Here is a 14,239-nt window from a genome sequence, read left to right as displayed (position 1 = left end):
CTTTAAATTCTGTATTTCTTTGATTTATTTAATTTACCACATAGATTTCTTTTAATTACAAAGTAGTTCTTTCTTGATTTAGAGATATTACCTGAAATTTTATATTTCTGTAAAATTAAGGCTTAATTACAGTATAGAAAACCTATAGAAAAAGTTGTCAACATAGTACATGCACTTCCTTTATTTTATCAATGATATAGTCAGGCATTTGGACTCGTGATAAGGGAAAAGTCTAAATTAATATTACCTGTATGTAAAAGGATTTTACCTTAATACAAAGCGCACATTAAATAAAATGGGGGGTTCATGATTTGTTCCCCTGACAGTGCTCTCTAATCTGAAGAAAGGGTGTACTTTCTTTCCATAGATCTCTCTAATAATTTAACAAAATTAACATTCATTCTATAGAAAGGTACATTGTTTCACTTAGGCCCAATTAAAAATACTACACATTTAATGCTAATCAGTTGACCATTAGAAACTGAAAACCATTTTTTAAAAAAGCTTGAGTTTGGTTATAAAATCAACAAGTAATAGTTTATCAAGCCGAAACAGATCCTGACATAAGCTATGTTATTTAAGGTTGTGAGAACAGTGAGTGCCAATAGATTTGACCATTCTATAGCAAATGTTCTTATTTATAACCCACATTTAAACCTTTACTCTTCTTATAAAATCATAAAATTATGATTTTATGGAGAGATGAAGAAAATCTTTTCTTCTAACTAGTTTATACTCACATTTAAAAAGATTATGTCAAAAAAAAAAAGATTATGTCTGTGCACTGAATTTTATATAAATTTATATATGTGCACTGAATTTTATATAAAGTGTACAGAAATTTGCAATTTTAAAGGAATAATTGCTTAGTTAATTTTGAGTTGTAATTTAAGGCAAGTAATTAAACATATATCTAAGGCTATCAAAAAACTTAAAGTTCCCCTTTTATAAATTATCTCTAGAAGCACCTCATTAATCTAGATTAAGCCAGAAAGTCAAGGTTTGCTCAAATATTTTTTCTAAGTTTTTTCACCTCACTTGAAGAATCAGTTACAATTATTAAAACAAATTAATGATTGTATGATTCATATACATCATCACAGGCAGTATTTTTCAGTTATAGTGCTTTAAAATCATCATTTGTAAGGAACCTCAGTACTGGGGCAAACAGTGTTTGGTACAACCAGGAGTACCTGACCAGTACTCCATTCTCTGCTAGCCCACAAACAGTAAATGCATCAATACTCAGCAAAATGATGCATCAGAATTTACATGTTTTATAACACAACTCACTTTTTGTTTTTTCATATTTATGTTTATCTTGACCAAATAACCAATTAAGAAAGAATAGCTTGATGGTTGTGGTCATTTAGTCACTAAGTCGTGTTTGACTCTTGCAATCCCATGGACTGTAGCCCGTGATTCTCCAGGCAAGAGTAATGGAGTGGGTTGCCATTTCCTTCTTCAGGGGATCCTCCCAACCCAGGGATCGAACCCAGGTCTCCTGCATTGCAGGCAGTCTTTAACCACTGAGCTACAAGGGAAGCCTTTCCCCCAAAAAGAAGAATAGCTTAAATCCCAATAATATATAGCAACTAAACTTTTGATCATTTTTTATTGTGAAATGTGTGGGTTCAATTTCTATAATGATTTTCTTTTTCTTACAGATGAGGTTAAATTTGGTTCACATACACAATCTTGAGTATTTCCAGTCATTAGAAGTTAACCAGAAGTGTGCATGGCACTGATACTGTCTTCTTTGTCTCTCTTAACTATTCTTTTCTCATTTTCTTTGTTCTCTCTACTTTTTGTTTATTTCTGAGATGTGAAACACATAGGTCAAAAATAGAGTTAACTGCTGTGAAGAAAATGAGGGAAATAAAGAGAGTGGCAACAATACATTTATTATAAAATAATTTTTAAAATACAACAAGTGACTATTTAGTATCTAAGCAAAGAACTCTGAATTGGTTAAAAAAATTAAATAATATAAAAAACCATAAACTATATCCCCTCTCCAGTGAATGGGCCAACTAATTTCATAGTTCTCCATCTTGAAATGTTAAGCCCTCTTATTAAAAGTCAGTTACATAAAGCCAATATATGTTATTTATAGGTGCTATTTCAGCAAAGCCACTATGAATGACACGTGTGTTATAAATTTTAAAAGCAATCATTTTATGTTCCTAATAACAAGGTGGACAATTTAAAAACACATGGCATTGTGGCTGTCCAACAAAATTCAAGTGGTGAAGAAAAGCAGCCATGGGGAAGACCATAACAAGTATATAACTGATATTCAAGGGCAGTTTCTTCAGTTTGATTCATCTATACAATTGTTTTACTTCCCTATTTGTTAAATAAAATTTTGAAACAATAAAAAAATTTCATATAAAACTATAAATTTATTTTTCAAGGCTGAAAACTCATCAGTTTACAATGTTGACTTAAATCAAAGTATGCCTTGTAATCTCCCCTAAAGTTATTATGAAAATTTAAGGAAGCACTAGTTTGAAAGTTTCCTGGTTGTCGTTACCACTAATTTGTTCATTAAATAGACCTGCAAGAACAAAGCTGTGATCAGAAACCTAAAGATGTTTTTCCCAAAGCATGGATGGTACATCAACCATCTGATTCAGAATCAGCAAGAGTGATTGCTAAAATGTATTATTTGAGGCCCAAATTTCAGACCTGAAGAATCAAAAATTCGGGGTGGAGGTATCTGCCTTTTAATTGCTAAATTTTCCCCAGGTACACTGGATCACTAACATAGAAATTATGAAAAATCAACTATTCTGCTTACTGAAATTTATAATATTTCCCTAATTTACTCACTTGCACTTGAAATTTTCAGGCGTTATGTCATGCTGGTGAGGATACTGGGAATCCCAACGCTGACAGGGAATTCCATTCCAAATGGTATTGATGGTGCCCCGGTAACCTTCTCCTTGACCTTGAATGCATTCAGTTGTTTGCATAGGGACATCTGTGTCATTCATAGTACTGTGGGCTATTGGTAAAAAGAAATATAAATTTAAATAAAATAATTTAATTTGTCATCTACCTCTTAGAGTTCACTTGCCTTTTATTTGTAGGATTTTCTGTCCCATAAGTTTTTATAATAATTGAATGAAATAAAAAATTCAGTTTATTATTATTACTATCTCATTCAACCAAAAGGAGGAATTAAAATGGTGGACTCAACTTGTTGACATTTTAAAAATATTACTTGTCTCTAAGCAGATTTATTTCTTGCCTTTTTGTTTGTCCAATTTCATTGCTTACCATACCTGATAAAGATCCTGAAAATCTCAGTAAGAAAATATTTAAAGTACAAAATTAAACTTACAAAACTTGAGCTCTCTCTTTGTCTTAAAATATACTCACTTGTACAAAATATAACTCAAAGCATTCTGGAGCAACTAAAATTCATATACCTTCTCAAAACATGCATGACAATGTTTATGTTTCCACGTAAACTCACCAGTTACCTTTAACCTAAATGGTTATTCAAGATGCCTCTGGATAAAAATCAAGTTGACACCCTCTAGGATAGTTTAAAAAGTGAATTAATGTCTTTTATTCATCTACTCTGAAATTTGATGTATCATTTCTCCAAAGGAGAGGTCAGAATTAGGCATGTTTTCAGAGGCTAGGGATGTGTATGAAAATGTACCATATTTAACTGTGTAAATACTTTTAAAGTGGCTCTTTAGCTTCATTTTGAATTTCTTTCTTTCTTGCAAATAATTATTACCTTATGTGGCTGAATGCTTTATTTCATCAAGTTCCTTGCAAAAGTAGTAGAGTCTACGTCTGGAGTTGTTCTATGAAGCTTTGTGAAAAATAAGGATTAATTAATGACCATCTCAACCACTGTAATATTTTAAACACAGATTTCCACAAACTGCTCATTTAGTAATTTTTCTTTTAAAAAACTTCTTCAGCTCATCTTAAAATGTGTTATTTCTTATGTATCTGCTTTAGGGAATAGAAATGCAGCTCAAAAACATCCTAAATTAAAAAGAAATCCAAATGGACATGAGAAAATGTTCACAGATTGACCCATAAAATGGGCATTGACAGTGGATGACTTAGAAATTAGTATCTGTTGATATTGGCAATGTATATTGATTCAGGAGGGCTTCCCTCATAGCTCAGTTGGTAAAGAATCTGGATGCAATGCAGGAGACCCCAGTTCGATTCCTGGGTTGGGAAGAGCTCCTGGAGAAGGGAAAGGCTACCCACTCTAGTATTCTGGCCTGGAGAATTCCATGGACACAGTCCATGTTTGCAAAGACTTAGACACAACTGAGCAACTTTCACTTCACTTCATTGATTCAGGAAGAACAAATTTTTGAACTGAGAAATTACTTGTATAGAAGTTCATTCTATTTAAGTTCATTATGATTTTAATACTATCTGAAGTTCTTTGATGAAATAGAAAATAAAATAAATTTCATAGATTCTGAGGGTTAGAACTATGTTTCATTAAAACAAATGCTAGTAAGCTATTTTTTCTGATAATTTGAGTGGATTGTTAAATGATTTGAGGAGACTGGGTATGTGCGGGAAGCCTTTAAAGGGTGACAACTCTAGAACAGGTACTGACATATATATTTAATTATAAAACTACGGTGTCAAAAAAGACAAAAGGAATGTCCCCAGGAATCTGTCAGTTCATTAGCTTAACATTTTAAGAAGAAAACTTTTGATCCCCCACTTCTTGGACACAAGCTCCTGGGCAGTAAATTTGTGACCTCAGTCAGATCTCAGATTACTGACAATGGCAAGAAGGTCAGAGTTAGGGCAGCCAGAGCAAAAACACTTCCGCTACTCTCATGGACTTCATTGCCTGACTTGAGTACTACAGATCTCTTACTTTCCTAGTTATGGGTGTGTGTTTTGTTTTGGGTGTTAGTGATCCATCCTTCTCAGTATCATTTTGGCACTATGAACTTGCAACTGAAGAATCCAGTCAGCCAGGGCCACCTTTGGTTAAATATGGGCCTTGCACGCCCATCAGAGGTTAACACACTCTGTTCCTTGTAACCCACTATAACTGTCTAGACATCAACCTAAACAATGTAAAAAGAGGAATGATACAATTTAAAAGCTAGTAAAAGATAAATATTTTTCTAATTTGAGGCTAAGTTTTCAAATTTTTGGAGTCCTGGTGAAAAGAAATATCTATATTACAAAAACTCTTAAGTCAAAGAAAAGACTATAAACTAAGCTATAAGAATATTGAGGAAAATATTTCTTTGCTGATGGATGCATTAAAATTTTAGTGTCAAGTTCAGAGACCAGCATTGTTTTACTGACCTTGCACCTCAACTGCAGAGGTTCCCAGAAAGTTTTAAAGAATTTGTTTTCACTTTAAAAGTAACTATCATAAAATCCTCATTTGAACAATTATGCTAAATATTTTTTCCTGAACTTTTTTTATTATATTTTAAAAATGATATAAACTTATTTTAAGGAGTCATTATTATTCACTAAAAGACAGTGTAAATTAAAATGTTTAGATAAAAACTAAATTTTTAGATTTAGATTAAATAATTGGATTATTGAACAGATTCTAATTTGGAGGATTAGTGAACAATTTCTAACTTTGAAATTATAAAAATTTACAGAATACAAAGAATTTTTGCACATGAGTAAAAATACAATATTGTACAGAATAAATATAATTTCATTAGGTCTTGTTATAAACTGAATATTTGTGTCTTCCTCAAATTCATATGTTGATATCCTAATCCCCATGTTATGGTATTAGACAGTGGGGCCTTTGGCAAATGTTTAGGTTGTAAGGACAGAGCCGTCATAAATGGGGTTATAAAAGAGACCCTGCAGAGTTCCCTTGCTTCTTCTACCATATGAAGACACAGGGAGGAGTTAGCCATCTATGAACCAGGAGTCAGCCCGTCTAGATACCAAACCTGCTGGCACCTTGACCTTGGACTTTCAGCCTCCAGATTTATGAGAAATATATTTCTGTTGTTTAGAATCTACCAAGTCTATGGTATTCTCTTATAGCAGCGTGAAATAAGTCTGGCCCTATCAAGATGTAAAGAATCTAAATAATATTATCGTTTTTGACTCTTATTTTAATAAGCATCTGTAACTGAAATATGTAACCTGAAACAACTTGATGATTTTACTTATTGTGGTGTTTTAATTCAGTAGAAATATTTTTTTATTATTTAACTACAAACTATCAATATTTATATAGTATTTTGTTTACTTAAAAAGTACCCTCTGAAGTCAGTGAATCTGTATTTATCCATTTCAGCTGCCAGAAGAGGCCCCATAAACAAAGCTACATAATTCTGATGGCAATGTATAGAATAATATAAGCAAAAAAAGATATATTAGTACAACAAGGTAACTACATAGCTTTTGTTAATTAGTAACAGTTATTGTGAGACTTTTTGCAGCTATTTAATAAATATTATTTGAGGGGGACCATGAATGATTTGTCCATAGACTATTTAACTGATATAAATGTTTGATCTCTGCCGCCTACATGAATACTTATGATTCAAACAAAAGGAATTATTCCTGGTCTGCAATAAAATAGACTCCCTCAGCTGTCCTACTATATAAACATCAAAACTTGGAGCAAAAACAAAACAAATGTTTCATGCTATTTGATTTGAAAGGGCTGTTAAATGTTGGGAAATCTATTCTTTTGGACTTAATACTTAAACATTAGACCTGAATGAGGGAAGGCTTTGAAGAGTCTCCAGTGGCCTAGCATAGTGTTAAAGAAGCACAGAAACATCCCCAGTATTAGCTGAAGATTATCAAGTTTAGCCAAAGCAACATGTTTTTAAAATATTACATCTCAACATCCACAAATTGTTCTGCAAGTATATCTACCAGGCTTACACTGAAAATACCAGGAACTCTTCTGAGAGTTTCTAACAAATAAAACATTTTGCCAGGGGTGTTAGTAGTGGTCACCCTTTGAAAGCAGATGCAAAGATATTTGTATGATCCTCAGTGGCCTATGAGTGAAGGAATGTTTTTCTTTGATGACTGACTCAAAGTTTTCTATTTGGAAATGCTTTAAGGAAAACAACATTTGCTATTGAAAAATTTCACTGTCTTGTTAGAACGCGATCAAATACAATGGGTGTCTCCTAGAACATTAATTTCACTTTGCTGATATGGATGTGCTGTGATCTTGTTATTATACTACTTGGTAGAGAATTTTAAGGTCTAAATAGATTTTTTGAGAGAATGAACATTAATTGTTATGTAATTGCTAGGAAAATCCTCTTGCCTCCAAGACAATGTATAGTAAATTCACCTTTCTCTCTGTTAAAGGCTAGCCAAGTCCTTGCAGACAGACCACGAGGCCCTGACAGAGGTCTGTGAAAGGCAATGGAGAATGTGAGTACACACATAATGACAGAAAGCCACACCCAGGGCTCCATAACTTTTACATGGACGATTAGTAAATCTTTACATCTACAGTCCCCTTAGTCCTCCAAAAAATCTGGATTTCTTAGTGTTGACAAGCTATTGCTGTTCTTTTGCCTATAGCTAAGAACAAGTTGCTTCATAAGCCATTGGCTAAATACCTGATTATTCTTAGAATAATTCAACCCAACCTACTTCTTATTCCTAGCTACTGAAGAGCAATTGAAATGTAGGATTTACTTTACGATGGTCCCTGGATATTTAGAACAACGTGTAAAGCTACTATCCCATCATCAGACTTCTGCTCTTTGGGCCGCAAAGGGCAGGATAAGGCTCAATGTAAATTTAAAGAGCTCCTTGTTTTAAACTGTCATGAGAGAATAGTATAAAGACCTCCAAAACACAAACCTCAAATTGCTTCCATGTTTTCTTTCCATGTGAACCTGGAATTCACATCTGAAACTTTCCCCTGGACTTTATCCAATTCTTTTCTGTTGTAAAATGCTCAGGAGACAAGACTTTCATGAAAGGTCTTCAATTTTATTCTCTTAGTCCTTAGAAGATGACTTGGAAAAGACCTCCAGTACAAGATCTTTCCCTTGGAAAGAATATTGACAGCAATTTTTTCCTGACACTGAATACAATGAGAGGACTATATTTCTATGAATCTCTGTTCTGGCCTTGAATTAATTAATAAAATTTAGACAAATAATTAGCTTTCTTTAAGAAGGAAAATGTTTGCTAAAGTCAGTTTCCCAACACACAAAGACACTGAATTTTAAAAGGTTATATATATTCCTTCCTTTAAGATTATGCCAATGTACATTGGTTACTAGGAGAAAGGATTCTTTTAATTTGTGGCAACATATTTTCTCAAGTCACCATAATGAAATAAAACTGGGTAGCTTAATCAAAAGTAATATATTTTCTTATAATTCTGGCAGCTATAAAGTCCAAGATTAAGGTGGTAGCCAGTGACTCCTGGTGAGAGTTCTATTCCTGGCTTGTAGATGTAGGTATAGACATACCCTTTTGGTATGTCCTCATATTGTAGAGAGAGAGATTATGCTCATCCTCTACTCTTAAGGCCACAAATCCTATTGCTTTAGGATCCCATCATTATACTTCATCATCCTTGTCTCCTAAGAACCCAACTCCAAATGCAGCAAGGGTTTAGACTTCAGCATATGAATTTTGAGTAGGAGAACACAAGTCAACCCATAATGATAATTTTGATAGAAATCTTAGCTATCAGAGATCTGCCTAGGCCACACTTCTGCAGTGGAGAGTTGTTCAACAAGTATAAAGTTTCAGCTATGCAAGATGAGTAATTTTTAGAGAGCTATGATATGACATAGTAACTATACTTGATTTATACTGTGTTGTATACTAAACAATTGTTAACAGAGTACACCTCAAGTTGTGTTCTTACCAAACACACACACACAAAAAGGCAAGGGAAGTCAGGAGGAAACTTCTGAAGGTGATTAATATGGTTATTATCTTGATTGTGGAGATAGATTCATAGGCATATGTTCAAAGCTATCAAATTGTGTTCATCAAATATGTGATTTTTTTTAAACATCAGTTATAGCTCAGTAAAGCTCTTAAAAATGTAAAATGGCTCTGGACACTTATATATCAGAAGTTTAAAAAATAAGAAGGAAAAGAAAAAGAAGGCGAAAAAATAGGGAAGAAGTCACAATCTTTGTTTATTTTATTGAAGGAAAACCCATCAAGACAAGCAGCAAAGGAGCAAAACTAGCTCAGGGAAGCATGAAATCTGAGAGTGAGCTGAAGTGATGGGAAGAAGGTAAGAAGCAAATCTTCCTAGTTGGAAATGTTTAGGAAAAGCCTGTTTTTTACATGAAAATCAAAATGCATAGAATAAATTCCAAGAGATACTAAAAGAAAATGAAAAACGACCACTGATTAGGAAAGGAACAGTCATTCACTCAACACAGGCTTGTTGAACTCCCGTCACGTGCAAGGCAATGTGGTAAGTCTCTGGGATACAAAAAAAGACATACTCTTCTGGAGCAATGAGGTACCATTACACGCCAGTCAGGATGGCTGCTATCCAAAAGTCTACAAGCAATAAATGCTGGAGAGGGTGTGGAGAAAAGGGAACCCTCTTACACTGTTGCTGGGAATGCAAACTAGTTCAGCCGCTATGGAAAACAGTGTGGAGATTTCTTAAAAAACTGGAAATAGAACTGCCATATGACCCAGCAATCCCACTTCTGGGCATACACACTGAGGAAACCAGATCTGAAAGAGACACGTGCACCCCAATGTTCATCGCAGCACTGTTTATAATAGCCAGGACATGGAAGCAACCTAGATGCCCATCAGCAGATGAATGGATAAGGAAGCTGTGGTACATATACACCATGGAATATTACTCAGCCATTAAAAAGAATTCATTTGAACCAGTCCTAATGAGATGGATGAAGCTGGAGCCCATTATACAGAGTGAAGTAAGCCAGAAAGATAAAGAACATTACAGCATACTAACACATATATATGGAATTTAGAAAGGTGATAACGATAACCCTATATGCAAAACAGAAAAAGAGACACAGAAATACAGAACAGACTTTTGAACTTTGTGGGAGAAGGTGAGGGTGGGATATTTCAAAAGAACAGCATGTATACTATCTATGGTGAAACAGATCACCAGCCCAGGTGGGATGCATGAGACAAGTGCTCCGGCCTGGTGCACTGGGAAGACCCAGAGGAATCGGGTGGAGAGGGAGGTGGGAGGGGGGATCGGGATTGGGAATACATGTAAATCCATGGCTGATTCATATCAATGTATGACAAAACCCACTGGAAAAAATAATAATAATAAAAAAAATAAAAAATAAAAATATAAAAAAAAAAAAATTTTGATAGAGAGAGCTATTAACCAAATAGCTTCAAAAATAAATGTGGAAACCAAACTCTGAGAAGTACATGGAAGGAGAGGTTTATGTTGCTATAAATATACAGTAAGGAATTTGACCCAGTCTGGGGAAGTCAAATGAAGAAATGATAACTGACTTGAAATCTGTACAATGGGTAGCTGTCAGTTAGGTTAGGAAGGAAGTAAATATTTTTTTAAGGCAGAGGAGATGGCAGGGGTGAAGGAACTATAATGAGAATATGGAAGATATGAGGTACAGGAAGAAACCTATTCTGGCTGGAACAGAGAGCACGGAGAGATGTGTATATGAGGCTGGAGAATAGGGCGGGGAGTAAAAGATGATTTTGTTTTGTCTGTGTCCTATCATCAGAGGTAGTGACTGCAGAGTTATATACTGGGTGTGTGTGTGTGTGTGTGTGTGTGTGATGTGCTAGGCATAGGGAATGATATATTCGGATTTTTTTTTTAAATAGTCTATTTGCCAAGTGGAGAAGGAGTTGGAGGGGAAAAGCTTGTGAACATGGATATAGCTCCACTCAGAAGTCCATCCGAATATTCAAGAAAGTTCAAAAATAATTGTCTTAGATAAAAGTGATGAAGTAAAATGGGGATTTGAGAGCTACATAGAAAATAAAACTTACAGGCCTTAATGATGTATCACATGTGAGACATGAAGGAAAGAGCATGTTTAGGATTATTTTAAGCTTTTGGATTTTAAATTGTGTAAATGGTGGTATCAGTCATGCAAAAGAGAGCGTACAAAGCAGATTAGACCATCCTACAGGGTAAAGGAAGAAAATCCGAGAAAAAGATAATAAATGATGGAAGTCTCTAAGAAGGCAAGTTGCTGGTGATGAAGGGTGGGAACAGATTTACAAGTATATCCTAATTAGAGTATTTTTGTGGGATATCAGCCTTACATGTCTGACATGGAGCAAAAAAAGTTCTAAGAGGGATACCTGGCATTCCGGAGATCTTTGCAGGAACCTAGGAAGTCAAAACTGTTTTCATAACAATGCTAAAATGCCACTTGTCCTTTTTACAGTGGTATTTCCAGGTGCACTTTGATGTATGATATCCCAAAAGACTGAATGCAGAAGCAAATACAAGACACTCAGCTGTCTTCTTACAATTAAGCTAACATTAAAGAAATTTACACGCACAAAAAAATCTAAACCATTATCATTGTTCTATTTTTCTGAAAAAAAAAAAAGTTACTTTTCTTTTAAAATGTTATATTTGTTAACATCGAATGAGCTTATTATGTCTAATCAATTAATAAATGTTTTTAATTTATGTTTTAATTTCCAATACATTAGATATTGACTCATGTAACTCACTAAGACAATTTGGTGTTCTCAATAATGTGTAAAGATATCCTCAGTTTAATTGATTTAAATAATCAATGGGATACCTAAGGGACATCAACCACAACATAAGGACATAAACCACAAGTTAGTTTTTCAGCTGCCAAAGAGCTACTAAAGTTCACTTCAGAAAAGTACAACTAGTCCCAACAAATATTTTGTTTCTCTCTGAAAAGCATGAACTAATACATAAAACAAACTCTTACTTAGAATAAGGAGTTACTGTTATAGGGAAAAACTATTAAAAAATCAGTACTTCATTTAAGCACTACATGGGACCTCCAATCTTACTACATGTTTGCATGTCTTAAAATTCTGTATTCTTGGAAGTCTGTTAAAGTCACATAGCAGAGTATGTGTAGGCTGCCGTCTGGGGAGACATCACCTTTTGAAGAATATGGTGTGAAGGAGGACTGAAAAGGCCCGTCCCAGAACAGCCTGGTACACATTTGTCAGGTGATGAACTTTCAGTGATACACTGATTTCAAGATGAGAAACTCAGAAGCAAAGTGACAATTATAAATTCATAGTTCATTCAGCTTTTTAACAAAGGAACTGAGAGCAGTGTTCAGAACTTTGGCTCTGGTGTAAAAAGCCCATTGTCAAGGCATGTCATCTTTTACTTTACTAGTTTATGATCAAGTTATGGAATTTGCAATTTTATCATCTATTTTGCTCTGCTTTTTCCACTTCTCTATTCCCAGCAGCTAAAAAAAAATGACATATAAGAGCTACTCAGTAAATATTTGTTTAATGAATTCTATAGAAAAGGGGTAAACACCCCTCCTTATGCTCTCTCTATGCTTCCTGGGAGTGCTGCTATGCCCAAGGCTTTTGCTTTCACTATCCACTTCTGATTTTGCATGTCATTCATGGAAGACTGAACTTAGGTATGCTCTGAGCACTGACATGAAGCACCTGCATCTCAATATAAACAGAACCGAACTTAATATCTTTCTCCTCAAATTTATTCCTCTTAAATATGCATCATTTAATCAACTTAGGAAAAAAAAACTTTAGACTTTACCTTTTCCCTATCTCATTTCCCAGTTCATCCAACTTGTCATCATATATGGGACACTTAATATCATCATTATATATTTGAACTCTTTGATATTGTTCACCTCCTTCTTCACCTTGTTATTCTCACTGTGTCCTGCCTTGGTTCACATTCTCCTTCTTACTTTCCTGTTAAAATAAGCTCTTATGAGCTGCACCTGCCTCCTTGTTCAACACTATGCTAACCACCCATAATATACAGTAATTCTTATGGATCAGTAGTCTTCATACGTTGGGGTTTTTTGTTTTTGATTTTTGCTCTTGTTACTAAAATTATCATGAGAAATTACTTATATTCCCTCTCATGCTTTTAAGTTGCCATCTACATTTTTATGCTAAGTTTAAATAGCTACAAAAGATGTGATTTCTAGCATGATTTAACTATTGACAGTTTTAAAACAAAAAATTTTATATCATTCTTTTGAATGGATTTAAGTTTCTCTAAATACCACGGGGACTTATATCTACTCTTTTCTTGATAAAATGTATATTATCAAGTTCTTTTTCTCCTTGGATCATTTTTCCATTCCACTTTAACCACGGGATGTTACTTTAGTGTAATGTATTTTATGTTGGAGAGTCTTTTATTGCTCATTTCTCACACTTTGCTGAAAGATTTTTATATATTTAAATCATTTAAAAATTTCTTGTGATTACAAAATTCTGAAACCAATACACACTAAACACACGCACAGGCACAAATGTACAAATACTACACACATATATGTGTGTGCATATTATGAACTGTTCTTGCTGTTTAAATGCTAAGTCATGTCCAACACTTTTGCGACAGCATGAACTGTAGCCCACCAGATTCCTGTGTCCATGAGATTCTCCAGGCAAGAATATTGGAGTGGGTTGCAGTCCACTTCTCCAGGGGAGCTTCTCAACCCAGAGATAGAACCCACATCTCCTGCACTGCAGGCCTATTATGTGCATTATGGATTGTTGTCAGTTGATGAGCTGTGTCAGACTTTGCAACTCTATGGACTGCAGCACGCCAGGCTTCCTTGTCCTTCACTATCTCCCAGAGTTTGCTCAAACTCAAGTCCATTGAGTCAATGATGTTATCTAACCATCTCATCCTATGTTGCCACCTTCTCCTACTGCCCTCAGTCTTTCCTAGCATCAGGGTATTTCCCAGTGAGTTGGCTTTTCACATCAGGTGGCCAAAGTATTGGAGCTCCAGCTTCAGTATCAACCGTTCCAATGAATATTCAGTGTTGTTTTCCTTTAGGATTGACTGGTTTGATCACCCCGCTGTCCAAGCAACTCTCAAGAGTCTTCTCCAGCACCACAATTTAAAAGCATTGATTTTTCGGCACTCAGCTTTCATGATGGTCTGAACTCTCACATCCATAATTGACTACTGAAAAAACCATAGCTTTGACTACATGGACCTATGTCAGCAGAGTGATGTGTCTACTTTTTAATACACTGTCTAGGTTTGTCATGGCTTTTCTTCCAAGGAACA

At 34.6% G+C, this 14,239-nt stretch overlaps 1 protein-coding gene across 5 annotated transcripts in view; it reads right to left on the bottom strand.

Annotated features, from left to right (window-relative positions):
• HGF (hepatocyte growth factor) overlaps positions 1-14,239 on the bottom strand; it is an 81,977-nt gene that overhangs the window by 32,355 nt on the left and 35,383 nt on the right. For all 5 annotated transcript variants that reach the window (XM_043873082.1, XM_043873084.1, XM_043873081.1 and 2 more), the window contains one exon: positions 2,836-3,010. In XM_043873082.1, the coding sequence (XP_043729017.1) occupies positions 2,836-3,010 (175 nt within the window). The remainder of the gene's footprint in view (positions 1-2,835; positions 3,011-14,239) is intronic.

The sequence above is a fragment of the Cervus elaphus genome, chromosome 18 (genome assembly GCF_910594005.1).
Source record: "Cervus elaphus chromosome 18, mCerEla1.1, whole genome shotgun sequence".
NCBI classification, from domain to species: domain Eukaryota; kingdom Metazoa; phylum Chordata; class Mammalia; order Artiodactyla; family Cervidae; genus Cervus; species Cervus elaphus.
Note: the sequence above shows the minus strand (reverse complement) of the source record. Positions and strands in the feature narration are given on the sequence as shown.